General features: G+C 38.5%; 1 protein-coding gene across 2 annotated transcripts; it reads left to right on the top strand.

Moving 5' to 3' along the window:
- The first annotated feature begins 1945 nt into the window (after nt 1–1945).
- On the top strand, nt 1946–14167 carry LOC111232650 (adhesion G-protein coupled receptor G4-like). 2 transcript variants are annotated; one of them, XM_022760262.1, is made up of 29 exons: nt 1946–2021; nt 2132–2241; nt 2599–3225; nt 3527–3624; nt 3731–3789; nt 4215–4269; nt 4533–4570; nt 4745–4893; nt 5518–5577; nt 5743–5826; nt 6264–6349; nt 6425–6489; nt 6595–6622; nt 6743–6765; nt 6906–7048; nt 7136–7265; nt 8129–8235; nt 8449–8665; nt 8800–8965; nt 9324–9467; nt 10414–10551; nt 10667–10712; nt 10882–10985; nt 11245–11366; nt 11626–11894; nt 12552–12657; nt 12879–13159; nt 13578–13679; nt 13807–14167. In XM_022760262.1, the coding sequence occupies exons 2-29, from the start codon at nt 2181–2183 to the stop codon at nt 13956–13958; spliced, it is 3660 nt and encodes a 1219-aa protein (XP_022615983.1). In that variant the 5' UTR covers nt 1946–2021; nt 2132–2180; the 3' UTR covers nt 13959–14167. The 2 variants fall into 2 exon arrangements, with proteins under 2 accessions (XP_022615983.1, XP_022615984.1); XM_022760263.1 differs by lacking the exon at nt 5743–5826.
- Nucleotides 14168–15201: the final 1034 nt, after the last annotated feature.

The following is a 15201-nucleotide window of genomic DNA, read 5'->3' as shown; positions in this document are numbered from 1 at the left end:
CAAACAAAGTACAATCTTTCCATCTGAAATGCAATGCAGTATAGAGAGGAAAGTAGCACGAAATGCAAATACTCAAGTATAGTACAAGTATAATAGAGTCCTTGAAGGAATGTAGCATCACATAGTCAAAGTTTTATAAATCTGTAATAGAAAACTTCTTGAGGGTCAGACTTACCGTAAGCAGGGCAGCATAGAGACAAACCCTTACTGGCAAACTGTCCATGGTCCTTCTCTAAGGAGAACCCACTTCCTTGCTACAGTTCAATTGCCGCCCTAAAAAATCATATGTATCCTATTTGAACGCAATTTGAAAATTTGGCAACACTTTATCTGTCAAACTTCGCTCCGATACTGTGAGGAAAATTACACAAATATATAAACAGCTGATACCAAAACACTCACACAACAATTCTCAACACAATTTTCAGAGGCCAAAGTAGCAGAGCAATAAAAATTTCAACTGATCTATATTAGCAGTGTATTGCTCATAGACTAATCTCAAATTTGCAGCCTCCACCAGTATCAGTGTGGTGTACCTCCCTTCAAGCTTCTCCCCATTCAGCTATGGGGCAGACAGTGATGGGAAAGATCTTTTGGAATCCCCCTCATTCTACATCATGTGTGACGCAAGAGAGGTTCCCAACCTGGGTATCCACCAATGGGCCGATGAATAGGAGACTTTCAGGTCTCCCACCTGGGCACCTCACGTCACACCTGGTCTTCTCACATTCCCTCCGGAGACCGCCCCCCCCTGTTTGGGCAACGGCTTCTCAGACAGGGAGGGAAGGAGGAGGAGGAGGGAAGGTAATTAAAATGCATGAATGAGACCCTTGTTAACAAACCTGTTTCCAACAAAGATACACTGTGTGAGTGAGTGTGTGTGCAGACTGAAATAAAATCTTTAATACTATTACCACCATTGTTTTGTCCTCTTACTGGCTCCATTGAGGAGAGACAAGCTGAAGGTGAGACCTATTTGTAAATCTGATTTAGTTAATGCTATAACTGCAATATACTGTTTGACCACTTTGTGGTAGCATGGAGCCATAAAACTGACAAAAAAAAACTAATTTTACCACCCACCCACCATACAGGATATTATAGGTATAAAAAGGTGGAGTTATTAACATACATTGACTGTTTAAATTGTTTAGGGTTAAAGGATAGCTATAGTATGGACTTACTTTCACGTCTATACAGCTGAGAACAAGGCAGACATGCACATCATACATCACACAGGAAAGCCAATTAGATTTGTTTGAGCACATATCACCACAAGAATATTACTCTGTTAATGTTTGCAGAAAATTTACAACAGCGCCTGACGTATAGAACACACACGCTTACACTCACACTCACACAAACCTGTGGTCTTTTTGTTGTGAGCTGCATTTGTAGAAGCAATTGCAGTCTATGTAGATGACGTTTTATGTTTATATGACAAATCATGCCATCTTCTGCTTTTAGCCGCCGTACGGCATCGGTGTTCATTAGAATAATTTATCAGAAGCATCCATCCCCATGTAGAAGGGATTAAAAAAAGGAAGCTTACATAACAACCCTGAATATAAAGCTTGTTATGTAGAGTGCATCTGTGTCATCAACATGTACACCAACAAGGGTGTGTGTCAAGTCAAACTATTTCTCAACATCAGTCCTCATTCATTAAACTTAGTGTTAGGAAACTTATTCGCATTAAAACTCACACTAAAAACTATTACACTGATACCAGGCACATTCAAACTGAGCACAAAGAAGTAAAACGTGTTCATGAGAGAATTTTGAAATTCACTTTTGCAAAGGTTTCACAGTGTCAAGGTTTTAATGTTATCTTGCTTGCTTGGTATGTTTATTGCCGGTGATTAATGAGTAACTCACAGAACTAAAGGGAGAGGGCGTAGAGGTCTTCTTATACAGAAATAAAGTGACACCAGCCTGCCAGCTTCTCATGAACTGGTGTTGATTGCTTAATATCTCACAGAATAGCTTTTGGATTTGACCATTGCAAAGAGAAGAGCATGGTAAGTCTCAGTTATTTACTTAGCCACAGAGATATAACCCTAATCATTGTGTCATTTCTTCATAGTGAACGCAAATGAAAACTATTCTTTCAATTGTTGCCACCTTTCAGCAGATGACCACTTGACTGACACGGAAAGCCCTGTATTTTGGTTGCTGCCATGAACTCCCTGTCTCCTCTAGTAGTCTGTCTGTGTGTACAGATATCAGTGTGTCTTCTGAGTAAGTAAGACTTCAGACTGATTTCAGAATGATTTTAAAGCACTTGACCGTGTTGAAAGCAGTACAATCATATCACACAATAATAGCTGTAAATACAGTGTGTAAACTTTTAATGTTCTCAGCTGTCTCACTGCCTTTTTATGGTGTTAATGTGATTTCACTGCTACTTAAGGGACAATTAAGATCTGAACTGAACTGAAAGAAAGCGAGAATGACTGACTGTTTGATGGCACACATTATGGCTGTCTGGCTCTTTTTTAAGTGTGATCTCATACAACTTTCAGCATCGTTATGGTTAAAAACCTGAAGTGTAAGTCTTCATCTGTCTGTGTCTTTTCTTCCTATGTGTCATGTCAGCTGCCTCTGCTGGTGCCAGCCTGTGGGGTAAGAAAGTGCATTTCACTGGCCGTCCGTGCTTGTGGCAGCTACAACCAGATGTTGTGGTACCGGCCCTTAAGGAGCTGAGTGTATGCATGCTCTTACGCCACAACGTTTTAACAGAGTGGACAGGATTTGCCTACAAAGCACCGGGAGGTAGAAACATAGAGTTGGGACTTCAGGGCAAAGACGCACAGCTGAAAGTGTGGCTGTTTGGAAATGAAAAGCATCTGCCGTGGGAACTAAAATCGAATGAATGGTCCTCCGTCTGTCTCACCTGGTCAGGCCGAGCTCGGAGGCTGAGGACCTACATTAATGGAACCATTATGCTTGAGGCCCCTCTGAATCCCAGCCTGCCTCAACGACTGGCCCCAAACGGCACACTCACTCTGGGGGTTTCTCATTATGTAGATGCAGATGGTAAAGTGCGGCCAGAGACTTCGAATGAGTTGCTTGGTGAGATTGGTCTGTTCAGGATATGGTCCAGAGAATGGAGCGGTGAGGAGCTGAAGAGCCATAGCTGTGCAGATGGAGATGTGGTGAGCTGGGACCTGCGGCAGTGGAAACACAGCTGCCCTCCAAAGCCTGACAACAGCCTACATTGTGGTAAATACAATACGATATCTCTCTATTAAATTTCATAGTTATCGACTTAGAGCTGTCTAAATGAATCAAAGAGTTTCCTCTCACCTATTCACATAACAAGTCAATCCATTGTAGGTGAGAGTTGAATGACTGCCCAAATAATACACTTTGCTGCACAGTAACTGCAGTTTAAGGTCAAAGAAAAGGTGAACCAAACATTCCTGAGTTCAGCAGGAGCTGGTTCAAAAACCTGTTGATAGGTCAAAATATTTCTTTGGAAATGTTGCATATTTTCTTTTTGTTTCTTTTGGTTTTTTTTTAGCATGGTCACGCTACAAAATCAAAATGTGGACATTGATAGTTCAATCTATGGAGCCTCGAAACTGTTCAGTCTCACCGGAAGTAGTCACAAGAAGTTGGGTATGAAGAATCAGCTGAACATGACACTGAAATTTGGTAACCATTGGCTCTGAACAGTCAGATTTGCCCTTCAAACTAATCTACCTTTGTTGTTGTCTCTCATCAGCTGGAGAGCGTTTTCCCTCGCAACATTTCTGTCGATGACATCTATGTGTCATCTCCAAGGTAATGCAACCTTTGTTGGCAACACACTCCTCTCAGCTGACACTGGTAGAGGAAGTATTCAGATCATTCATGTGGGTAAAAGTAGCAATGCTGCAGTATAGAAATAAGTCAAAGTACAAGTCCTGTATTGAAAATATCATTTCAATAAAAGCATGCAAGTCTTTTTGGCAAAATATTCTTAAAGTATCAAAAGTAAAAGTACTCAGTGCAAAATATGCCTCCTGTGAGTGTTATGCTATTAACATACTATATCATTACAATACATTAGTAAATAGCTCATATGGCAGTTGTGTGTGTGTATTGGCAGTGCATGACAAGAGGCGGTTGGTGCAGTATAAGGCTCAGTGTAGTGTATACTCTGAACATGCCTGCAATCCTCGGCCGCACTCCTGTCTGTAATTTATGTTATCTGTGTTTCCATACAGCCATTCCTGCCATGGGGTTAATAATTCTGCTGGTCTACATGTACAACAACATCAGGTACAGCACTATTAAGAGGCCTCAATTTAGATTTTCCATCGAAAGAAGCAGCAATATCCTCAAATACCAGCTGGTTAGAGAACAGATGTAAGACTTTTTTTTTTTAGATTGAGACAATGTTATTTTCCAAGGAAATGAATGACGTACGAGAGTACTGAGGTCAGTTCCAAGGCAGGGTGGCTGTGAATTATATTAAGAATAAGCAGCCGTCATTGAGTAAGTTAAATCACACAACCGTTTAATGAAGATATTTGTGTCTTCAGGGATCAAAAGCAGCATCGGACCCCATCTGTGACAAGTGGTAAGACGAATTTCAAGACCTACAAAAACTTAATGACTTGAAAAGGAAGACAATAATTGCAGTACAGGAGGGCTGCATGGCACAAGAGAAGTTGGACAAAGGCAAATGTTACCCAAAAGGTGTAGTACAGTTGACATGTAGATTCATCTCATGCTTTTTGTGGTTTACCCCCAGTTTCAGCTGTGAAGTCCATGTGAATGTGGATCCTGCTGCTAATGTAGAAGCGGTTCAGGCAGATATTACTGCACTGCTGATTTTGACCTTCTCCTACAACTTCCTCAACCTGACGGCTGACCCTAATAGCATCAGCATACTTCCTGTGGGTACGTATCGTCTGTACAGCACATTTCAGGCCATGTCTTACATACACATACACATACACATACACATACACATACACATACACATACACATACACATACACATACACATACACATACACATACACAGTGTTGTGTTTGGGGGCTTTAGGGAACAGATTAACAGAACACATATTTTTATGACCACGATTATTGCCTTTAAAAAGGATTTATGTTCATGTCACATGATGTTGACCTTTATGAAGTGTATTTACCTACATAATTGCTTAATATTTGTTCAGCTTTATAGACACAAAGCAGACTCTGGATTTGGCTGGAAATGTTGAGGCGTGCTCATTACCAAATCCATTAAAGTGATTCAATTTACCATGCACTTTCAATGTAACTGTTAAGTGGCTGAATTAAAAGGATGTTGCATATACACATTAATGGAAACAGGGAGTATAATAAAGAATGTGAGCACATTTCTGTTTTTCTAAAAATACCCAACAGATGACAAGAAATTAGTATCTATTCATTATAAGAAAATCAAAATAATTTGATTTCCGTCAGACATCATGCTATTTTCAATTTAAATCTTTATTTGAATGTTCTTTTGTAATTAATGATTTCATTTGTTTCTTTCAGAGTTGTTCCCTCCGGTGACAGAACAACCGATGACTGTCAGCACTGGTGTTACTACATCAGGTGAGCAAGCAAGAAAGAATAAAACATCTTCATGTAGTGACTGGGTCATCTACAATGATAGGAATAATTTATTTTCCTAATCTGGAGCAGCCAAGTCTGCAAAACAGTTTGCTCGTGCTGTTTTATTGGGGGATTTTCTTGTAAATCAAGTCATTTAATTCACAGGAACAGGTCCAACTCAAAGCGCGCCAGCTCGTCCCGCTAACATGTCAACGACAGGAGAGCCTTTAGATCTAAATGAGACTGCCGGTCAGTTCACCAAACAGCTTGAATAAATAATTCTGTTTATGCAGCTTCTTGTTTTTCTGTTCTGTCACACAAGTGGAGACTCTTAAATTTTTGCATGAAAAAATCAAACAATAAAAACACAACAAGAATCAAATCAAATATATTTGCTGGTGATGTACACAGAAAACAGAGTAAAATAAACAGTCAGTGTGATAAAAGCAAATGCAAACAGCAGCAATAAGAATGGAGAGGAGAAAAGGTGCCAAGCTGAGCTGGGAAGCAAGAGGTGGTTCAGCGTTAAGAGCACTTATTTCACATCATAAATGAAAACTTCAAGGGGTTGCACCTAATTTTTAGAAACCTGAATCATAACCATAATAACCGTGAACATAATGCCCTTTAAATTCCGTCATTATAGTGACAAAATACACCAGCCATGTCTCTTTTCATCCCTGCAGTTGGACCTGATACATTCTTTAGAGTTAATACGACCTTAAGTATGACCGGCAGCCCTTCAAACCCAAAGGATGCCATTGAAAAATGGGTAAGAGACTCACACTATTGTACTTGAAAACATTTTTTACTGTGATTACACTGACTTGTCATGTTCTGGCATTAGGTGAAAGAAGCACTGAATGACACCATGCTTGTGCTGAATCTCATCATAAAGGAGAATGTTGGCAGGTGGGTGGCATGGGAATATTTTATTGGTGCATAATTTGTATACAATTTTTTATATTTGTTATATGAAAGCTCTGGTTTGTTCATATTCATCGTGATATTTCATAGGAACATGGAGGAAAATGATGAACAGACAGTGAGTATGACCTTCAGCTCAGCAAGTTGCAAGCTCTGGTTAATGCCAGGAATAATATCTCTTACCACTGTAACAGCTGATATTTACAATTCATCATCTCTCTGGTGTCTCTTCCCTTAGACTTCCCATGACCAGCAAAAACAGTAGGTGACTAAAAAAAGAAAATAATAATTGTACTAAAAGCTAATTGTGCTGCCTGTTTTGTCATAATGTATACAACTTCAGTTGCATTTCATTCAAAACCAGTGCTGTTGTTACCCCTAATCGTATGTTTCATTGACAGATATTACTGTAGCTTCCATATTCAGGAGTACAACATTAACAGTGTTGCAGAGATGATCATTTTCATAAATGCTTCATTGACATCAAAGTATGAAAATGGCTCCATTGTTATTCAAGCGATGGATGTGTCGATCAAGCACATAAGTAAGATGAATTTCTAATACAAATAAGAAGAGAAAGATACGTTAAGTTAAGGAACATATCCACATTAAATTTTTTTTTCTTTTTCAGTGCCAGGAAATTGTTTGGAAGAAACTACTTCAACAATCTATGGAATATATATTTGGCCTGAGGCATTTCCACAAGTCAACCAAGAAATGAGATGTAAAAAACCAAAATTACAAAGCGCTTACAGGCTTTGGTAAGACATTAATTTCCTTTTACCCAGTGGATTTAGTATTTGACCAGAGACAATGAAAATTTAATTGCCACTTTGCAAAATTATGACCTAAACACATCAAAAACCAGTCTTCTTTATAAGCACTGCTTATCATGTTTATAATCAAAGGACTCCGTTATGTCTTTCATATAATAATAAAGCATATCTTGGTTTATAATTGAGACAAAGTGAAATAATATTCAAGATGTTATTCACACCAGCCTGAGAGTGAGTCATCTGGCTTGATATTCATCCTGGTGATGAACTATGGGGAGAAAGTGGGGATTTTATTGTGTATTGCTTTATTTACTTGTACAGATCCTGTTCATCTTCCTCAGAACAATCTGTTTCCATAGAGACAGCTCAGCAAGACAAGAAAATTCCCTCAATTACAATGTTGTGTTCCAACCAGTCCTCCCACTGTGCACACAAGCTCTGACCCAACACACGTATTGCTCATGGATCCCTGCCAGCCTGCAGCTCAGGCGAAAATCAATTTCCTATAAGTGAATTATTAGTGTAATGAAGGACTTCAATCTTCTTTACATCATTTGATACAAATATTACTCAACGGGCAATGACTGAGTAATATGGGTAATCAGTTTTATGGTCTCTTTGTGTAACACTGGGTTGATGATTATTAAGACAATCATCCACAGTTAACAGGTGTCTTTTATTTTCTACCACCCTTGTTGGAACCTGGCTATGATCTCACAAGCTGAAGAGAGTGTACTTTATCAGACAACTTTGATCTATTTAACTGGAATCGGAGACGGACCAGAGAGAATATCTATTGTCTTCTGCCTCTTTTATTTCTGTTCCCTCTGATTCTTCTCTCTTTTCAGTAAGTTAAACATTGAAACTGACATGACCAGCTGGGCCAAGCCTGATATGACAAACTGCAACCAAATGGTGACCATGTCAGACATTGACAATATCACAGTCACCACTGGTAAGAGCATTAGTCACATACAGTCTGGTTAATTACCATTACTTATAATAGCTTACTGTATAAAAAGAAATTGCACTTTCTGAAACAGCATTTACCAAAGCTATTAAAAGCTACTAAACTCCTAAATTTTTTATTCTTGCATCTAAATAAAACCATAACATGGCAACATGGCAAAACACAACAAAATGAATTAATGACATTATTGATTTCTAGGTAACGCAGCTGAGGTTGTGGACATAATTCAGAACCTTGTGGATATCCAGTTAGGTGAATGTGCAGAGCTCTCTTCCTCTGAGCTGAATTCAGTGGTGGATAAGCTCAATGAAGTGGTTGATATCAGCATCATCAAACCTGCTGTTGGTGCTAACATTCTCACTATGATTGGTGATATCCTGCTTTCCAAAACCAATGTCACACCAGTGGCTAACATGTAAGTATAGAGGGAAGTGGGTGTCTGGTTTGTGTCAGTAAATATGAACAAAGACTTCCAAACTCGTATGCAAGATTTTTCTTTTCTACACTTATTTTCTTGTTAATCTTTCTGTCTGTTGTCCCTGGCAACAGTGTCCTTAATCTTACAGATAAAATGGGGAACAAAATGGACTTCCTAGGTGAATCTGTAACTTTAACAGCTCCCTCACTGGCACTTTCCATGGTCAACACAGATGCAGATGGATTCACTGGCCTCACCTTTGGCGTCTCCTTCGATTCATCTCTCCTGATTCCAAATGTAAGACATTATGAATGTGATGACACAAATTTTACTAATGAGCTGTATATGTGAACTGCAAAGGTGAGATCTTGTTCCACCTGGCCATTTGAGGACAACTTATGTTGCATTAATGTCCTTGGACAATAGGGAAATTGTGTTAATGAACAGACGTTGCTTCAAGCTTTCATGGCACATTAAACTTTAATGAGGAAGCAAATGACAAAAATGGAAAACCTGGTAGTCAACAAAAAGCAGCTTACATTTCCAGATTTAGATTTGACACACCATTTTTGACAGAGGAGACAAATGTTATAAATACCATGTGGCAGTGTGATTCCCAATTATTATAATCAGAATTATTATTTTTGTTTTTCAGACTTTTGTAAACCAGAGCTTTGTCAGTAAACCACTCCCAGACACAAATGCAACTATCTCTCTGCCCTCTGCGCTCCACAACTTTTTTAAAGGAAATACAACTCGAGTTCAGTTTCAGTTCTATGGGACAGATGATCTTTTTCAGGTACCCTCATTTAACTCTTCTTTTGTTATTGTTTGACATCTTGTTCATTTGTTATTGTCTTTTACTTCCTCTTCTTTGAGAGAAAGACTGAGGAAACTACAACATTATATGTAGACCACATTATGCTTATGACTGTGACATTTTAATTCAACAGTTGGAAGAGTATTCACTTTTTTTTCCTGAAGTTAGATGAGAGGATTGATACCGTTGCTCGGGATATACATGAAACTATAGCCAGGAGGTGGGTTAATGTAGCTTAGCATAAAGACTGGAGACAGGGGAAAACAACCAGCTTGGCTCTGTCTGAAGGTAACAAAATCCACATGCCAGCACCTCTTAAGCTCAATAATTGATGCATTATAAAAGGTTTGTTTAACCTTTCTCTAAAAACCAAAGTGAAACATTTTTCACTTTAATTTTTGGTTTTACAGGAGGTTATGTGGGTGTGACTATTTCTTATCGGGGTGCAATGACTTCCTATGGTTGTCAGGTATCTAATGAAAAACTTGATTCAACAAATAAGATACAACGGGTAGATTTTGTTACCTTTGGACAGATCCAGGCTAGCTGTTTCCCCCTGTTTCTGGTCTCTATGCTAAGCTAAGCTAGCTAAGCTAACCGGTTGCAGGCTGGATAACTTCACATTAGCCGCACACACACGAGAGTGGCATTGGTCTTTCCATCTAACTTTCAGCAAGAAAGTGAATAAGCATATTTGATGTAAAATGTAAAATTATACCAACAAATATAGTATTATACTGATTGTATTTTCTGTTAAAACCATAACTTAAATTAAATAAATCTGTACTTTAAATATGACAAATCTGCTCTCTCTGTAGCATATTTTATTGATCAATGACCTGAATACAACATTGCTACCACTGCTTATGTACTGTAATTTATATTCCTGCCACAGCTAATGTAACCATTACTTAACTTTTACCAGGACCCATATACAACCAATTCAACAGAGAGCAGCTGGACATTGAACTCCTATATAGTATCTGCCAGTATCAATAACAGTCATGTCAGGAACCTGAAGGATCGAGTGGTGGTGACCCTCAGTCATCTAACACCCAAACAGGTGGGAAATTACTGTATCTATACTCTACTGTGCTGCTCAGTTCATCAGTAAGAAGAAAGGTTTTGAAATTGACTCACTTCAATTTTTTTCTTCTTTTTTTTTTTTTTTTTTACAGCCAGAAGACAATGTAGAATGTATGTTTTGGGATTTCCTGAAGAACAGTGAGTTGAGCATTAAGTATTTTATACATTTTATATCTATAGGGAACCAGTGACATGAATCAGTAAAGGACCCTAACCTTCTGAGTCTATAATCAAACATTGTGTGTGTTTTTAATCGGTGTGTGTGTGTGTGTGTGTGTGTGTGTGTGTGTGTGTGTGTGTGTGTCAGGTGGGCAGGGTGGTTGGAACAACAAAGGGTGTGAAACCCACAGTGTTTCTTTTTATCAGACCAGCTGTCACTGTGATCACCTCACACATTTCGCTGTGCTCCTGGTGAGTCATTGGTCGGCTTTTTATAAATTAAACCAGGGAACAAACAACCTCCTCAAGCGCCAACATAATGTGTACAGTGTAGTCAGTTGGTTACTGCTTTTTTTCTGCCATTGATGCAAGATGACAGCTTGAACTGCTGCTTGCCATAATGTCTTTTATTTTATACTACCACCAGGGGATGCTAATATTGGATGTGTTAAAATTTGACAAATATTGATTATAAATATAAGTTTCGCCCTGTCGGTATATTGTGTTTCAGGATGTGTCTAGAACCCCCATCGGTGAGGCCGACAGTAAGATTCTGACTGTGATTTCATATCTTGGTTGTGGTATATCCTCCATCTTTCTGGGCATCACTCTAATCAGCTACCTCGCATTTGAGTAAGTCACATACAATGACACTAACGTAGTGACTTATCATATTGAAACCCATCGTAAAAGAGGCTGGAGGAGGATTGTATATATATTGATATATGAGCAAAATCTTGAAATCATCATGACACTCCAGAAAAAAACTAGTATTTGTTAATTATAATTAAAATACTACAAATAGTGGTCATAAAACCTTGAAGCTTCTAATAAGACTTTTCATTTATCTTTCTATCACTGAGTCTCTCAATCTTTATCTCGTACGCTTCAGGAAGCTGCGTCGGGACTACCCATCTAAGATCCTCATCAACCTGTCAGCTGCCCTGCTGGGCTTGAACATGATCTTCCTTCTTGATGCTTGGCTCTCATCCTTCTCCAACTATGGTCTGTGCATCGCTACTGCTGCATCGCTGCACTACTTCATGCTGGCTTCTTTCACCTGGATGGGCCTGGAGGCTGTGCACATGTACCTCGCCCTGGTCAAAGTCTTCAACATCTATGTTCCTTCTTACATTCTCAAGTTCTGCGCTGTAGGATGGGGTAAGAGAGAACTCCTACTGAAGAAGCAAAAGTCCAGGGTCCGTTGGCTTTGATTGGCTGATTGGGATGGGGACTGTGTTTTATGACTTCGGAATAATTTCCCAATAATATCAGTTATAAGTATCCTGAAAATAGCTATTTAATTTAGTACTAATTATAGGGAAAGGAGGAATGTCCTTGAAATAAGAGCTTCACTTACACACAAGTTACTTTATTCATCACTCATTTATCGTTACCAATGTTACTCTTTATCCTTGCCTGTAGAGAAGTTTCACATGTATGCATTTTCAGTTAAGACTCTCTGCGTTATACAATAGAAATACATTTTAAATTTCATTGACCTGAAGTGTACAAATACAACAATGTCTATTTTACCCACACTTTACAAATGACATAGTTCTTTTCAGGAAGCTTTTGGAAATTATTAGGAACTTATAGACCTATAAAATAAAGCATAACCATGGAGTTTGACATGATCCAAGAGTTTGACATGAACAGTGAGTTTGGGGATTTAAGTTTTTAAAATTGCTGATTTGCATTTTTTCTTATTAAAATATAAAAATATTTAGGAATTTTATTTCTTTCACAGTGTGGGAATAGCTTAGTCTGATCTGAGTGAGCAGAATGAATCAGAGGTTTTTGTGTGTGTTTTCACAGGTATTCCTCTGGTCATAGTCAGCCTGGTGCTGGCTATAGATAAAGATGCCTACGGCAACACTGTGGCTGAGGAGGCTGCAGTCATGCTTCAATCCCCTGACCAATTGTAAGAACAAGCACTGGGCTTTAGTGGAAATCAGAAAAGGCCATCTCTGTTTTGAGAGCATCATGTCTAAATTGTGTGATAAAAATCTACCATGGATATTGAAAAAATTTCATCAAACAACAACAAGCAAAAAAAAAAAAACAAAGACAAAGAAGAAATATAGTTGATGGCATTCATCATAAATCCCAGTGTAAATTACATGACTGTCTTCCTACCTCCAGCTGTTGGCTGCAGAATGACGTCTTCTTCTATGTGACGGTGGTGGCATTTGTTCTTCTGATCCTGTTGTGCAACATCTCTGTCTTCATCGTGGTTCTGATTCAGATCAGACAGATGGGGGCCAATAAGTCCTCAGCAAACAGCCGCAGCTCTCTGCAGGACTTGAGGGCAGTGGCTAGTCTCACTGTCCTGTTAGGCCTGACGTGGTCAATGGGCTTGTTTTCCTTTGGGCCAGGCAAAGTGGTCCTGATGTACCTGTTCTCCATCTTCAACACTTTCCAGGGTAAATATGAGCTGTAGTCATTATTAAATTGAAAATGTTTAGACTCAGGTTTTTTTGTTTTTTTTTAAATCTTTCTTCTAATTTGTTCACATGTCATGTTGTTCACATGATTGTTTGGACATTTATCACCATGCTTTACACGCATTTACAATTTATGACCTTGGTTATAAAATCCTTTTTCTTTAACTCATATAGCAGCATGTGATTATGAGTTGTTGTTTTTTTTGACAAAATGTGGAGAAATCTGCACTTTGAAGCGTGTTGTTAAAAGTAATATATTATCATGAAACTATGAAATAAAAGCAAGTGCTTAAAGAAACACAAAAAATAATAACAGAACTGCTATGCTTCTATATATATAAAAAATAAGTGATAAAATGACCGAAGACTGTCTACTATTTCTGCTCTTGTGTCCCAGGTTTCTTTGTTTTTTTGTTCCACTGTTTGATGAAGGAAAATGTGAGGAAACAGTGGAGAATCCACTTGTGCTGTGGACGTTTCAGACTCAGTGATAACTCAGGTACCTGTTGTAAAGCAGAGCAATGCTGGTGGTCATATGGTATTACAGTATAATGCCCCATGGTGGAGAGAAGTACTTCAACAGTGTATGACACATTGTTTTCTCTTTTCTGCTCCCTGTGTGTCAGACTGGAGCCGCTCCATAACAGTGGGTAGTCGCAACAAAAAGAAGAATCTTGTTAACTCTGACTCAGTTGCTTCTGACGACACGTCCACCATCAGGAAGGTCTCCGACTCTTCCACAGGATCAGCACCAAATCACCACCACCAGGGGGCATGAGTGGCCTCTGTGTGTGTCATTCTGTATTGCTCTTCCTCCCAGCTGGGCCGGCCCTGTACATCTGGGGCCCTAAGCAGAATAAGTTTGGGGACCCTGTGTGGCAGTGGATACACATTGAAGAATTCATAGAACCAGCAAACATATGCAATTATAACCCTTATGCATTGTATTTGTACCTGGGCTGCAGGTCTTTTTCTGCTAATTAAATACACCCACTGAAACACTCAAAGTAAAGCTGACTGACTGCACTTTTTGTTTGTTGTCTGTAGTTTTCTTAATTTTGAATTTGCTAACCTAAGTAGGTAGCCAGCATTACATTAGCAACAAGTACCAATTAATTGTAGAGACATACTGTTGCCAGGTCAGAGGTCAGAAAGCCAATTCAGCAAACGATGCAAGAATAAACAGCTCCATCTCTGTTGGACGACTTTTAGTGTAAAACTGAATGGCTGTTGCTTGGATTATATATGTAAAAATAGTCATGTAATTATTAAATGGAGGTGGAAGTTATAAGAGATGTCCATTTAAGGGAAACAGAATGAAAAGAACAATATCTGAAATCAAAGGTGTTTTTGTCATTTGTAAGACGTTATGCCATCTATCTGTACAGTTGCTCTCAATTTATTTTATTTATTTTTCTTAAGACACAAGGTTTCTTTTTCTCCTTTTATATCCTTTGAGGATTTTTTAAAATACCATCCTTAATCTAGATGATTAAAATAACACATATCCGTTCCTATTTAAGTGTTCCCTTCAAATATGACAACGTGACAGCAGGAACAACACCAGGACCCCGAAACTGAAGCAGCTAAATCACTTTCAATCATCATGAATTTTACTTTTAAGACCTGTAAAAAAAGAAACGTTGGCCTTTATTTTACATCAGACTGAATGTTTAAATATTCTAAATGATAAAAAGCCACTTTGTTGTGAAACACAGTGTGATCTGTTATCATCACAGTAAGTATAAAAAGATGCCAAAGGTTACTTTTAGAATCCACAAGTAAACCATGGAAGCCATGAAGAGGTCATTGGCTCTTCAGGTGTTTTTTCTACAACAAGTGCTAAAACCTGATGCGTGTAATTCGTAAAAACCTGTATGATGTAACATGTTCATGTTATATATTATATTACAGCTAAAGATGTTTTACTTTACACTCTAATACCCATGATGTTGATTTTATATAACCAAAACTGTCTACAACTTTTAGAGAGAGGAATGTTTTAATAATGTGTCCTTCAT

Source organism: Seriola dumerili, unplaced genomic scaffold (assembly GCF_002260705.1).
Source record: "Seriola dumerili isolate Sdu_G_001 unplaced genomic scaffold, Sdu_1.0 BDQW01000331.1, whole genome shotgun sequence".
Classification (NCBI taxonomy): domain Eukaryota; kingdom Metazoa; phylum Chordata; class Actinopteri; order Carangiformes; family Carangidae; genus Seriola; species Seriola dumerili.
Note: the sequence above shows the minus strand (reverse complement) of the source record. Positions and strands in the feature narration are given on the sequence as shown.

Coding starts and splice junctions, on each gene's coding strand:
- LOC111232650 (XM_022760262.1), top strand. CDS start 2,181: ATGAACTCCCTGTCTCCTCTAGTAGTCTGTCTGTGTGTACAGATATCA. Junction 6,350..6,424: donor AGGATGCCATTGAAAAATGG/GTAAGAGACTCA, acceptor TTCTGGCATTAG/GTGAAAGAAGCACTGAATGA. Junction 13,160..13,577: donor CATCTTCAACACTTTCCAGG/GTAAATATGAGC, acceptor CTTGTGTCCCAG/GTTTCTTTGTTTTTTTGTTC.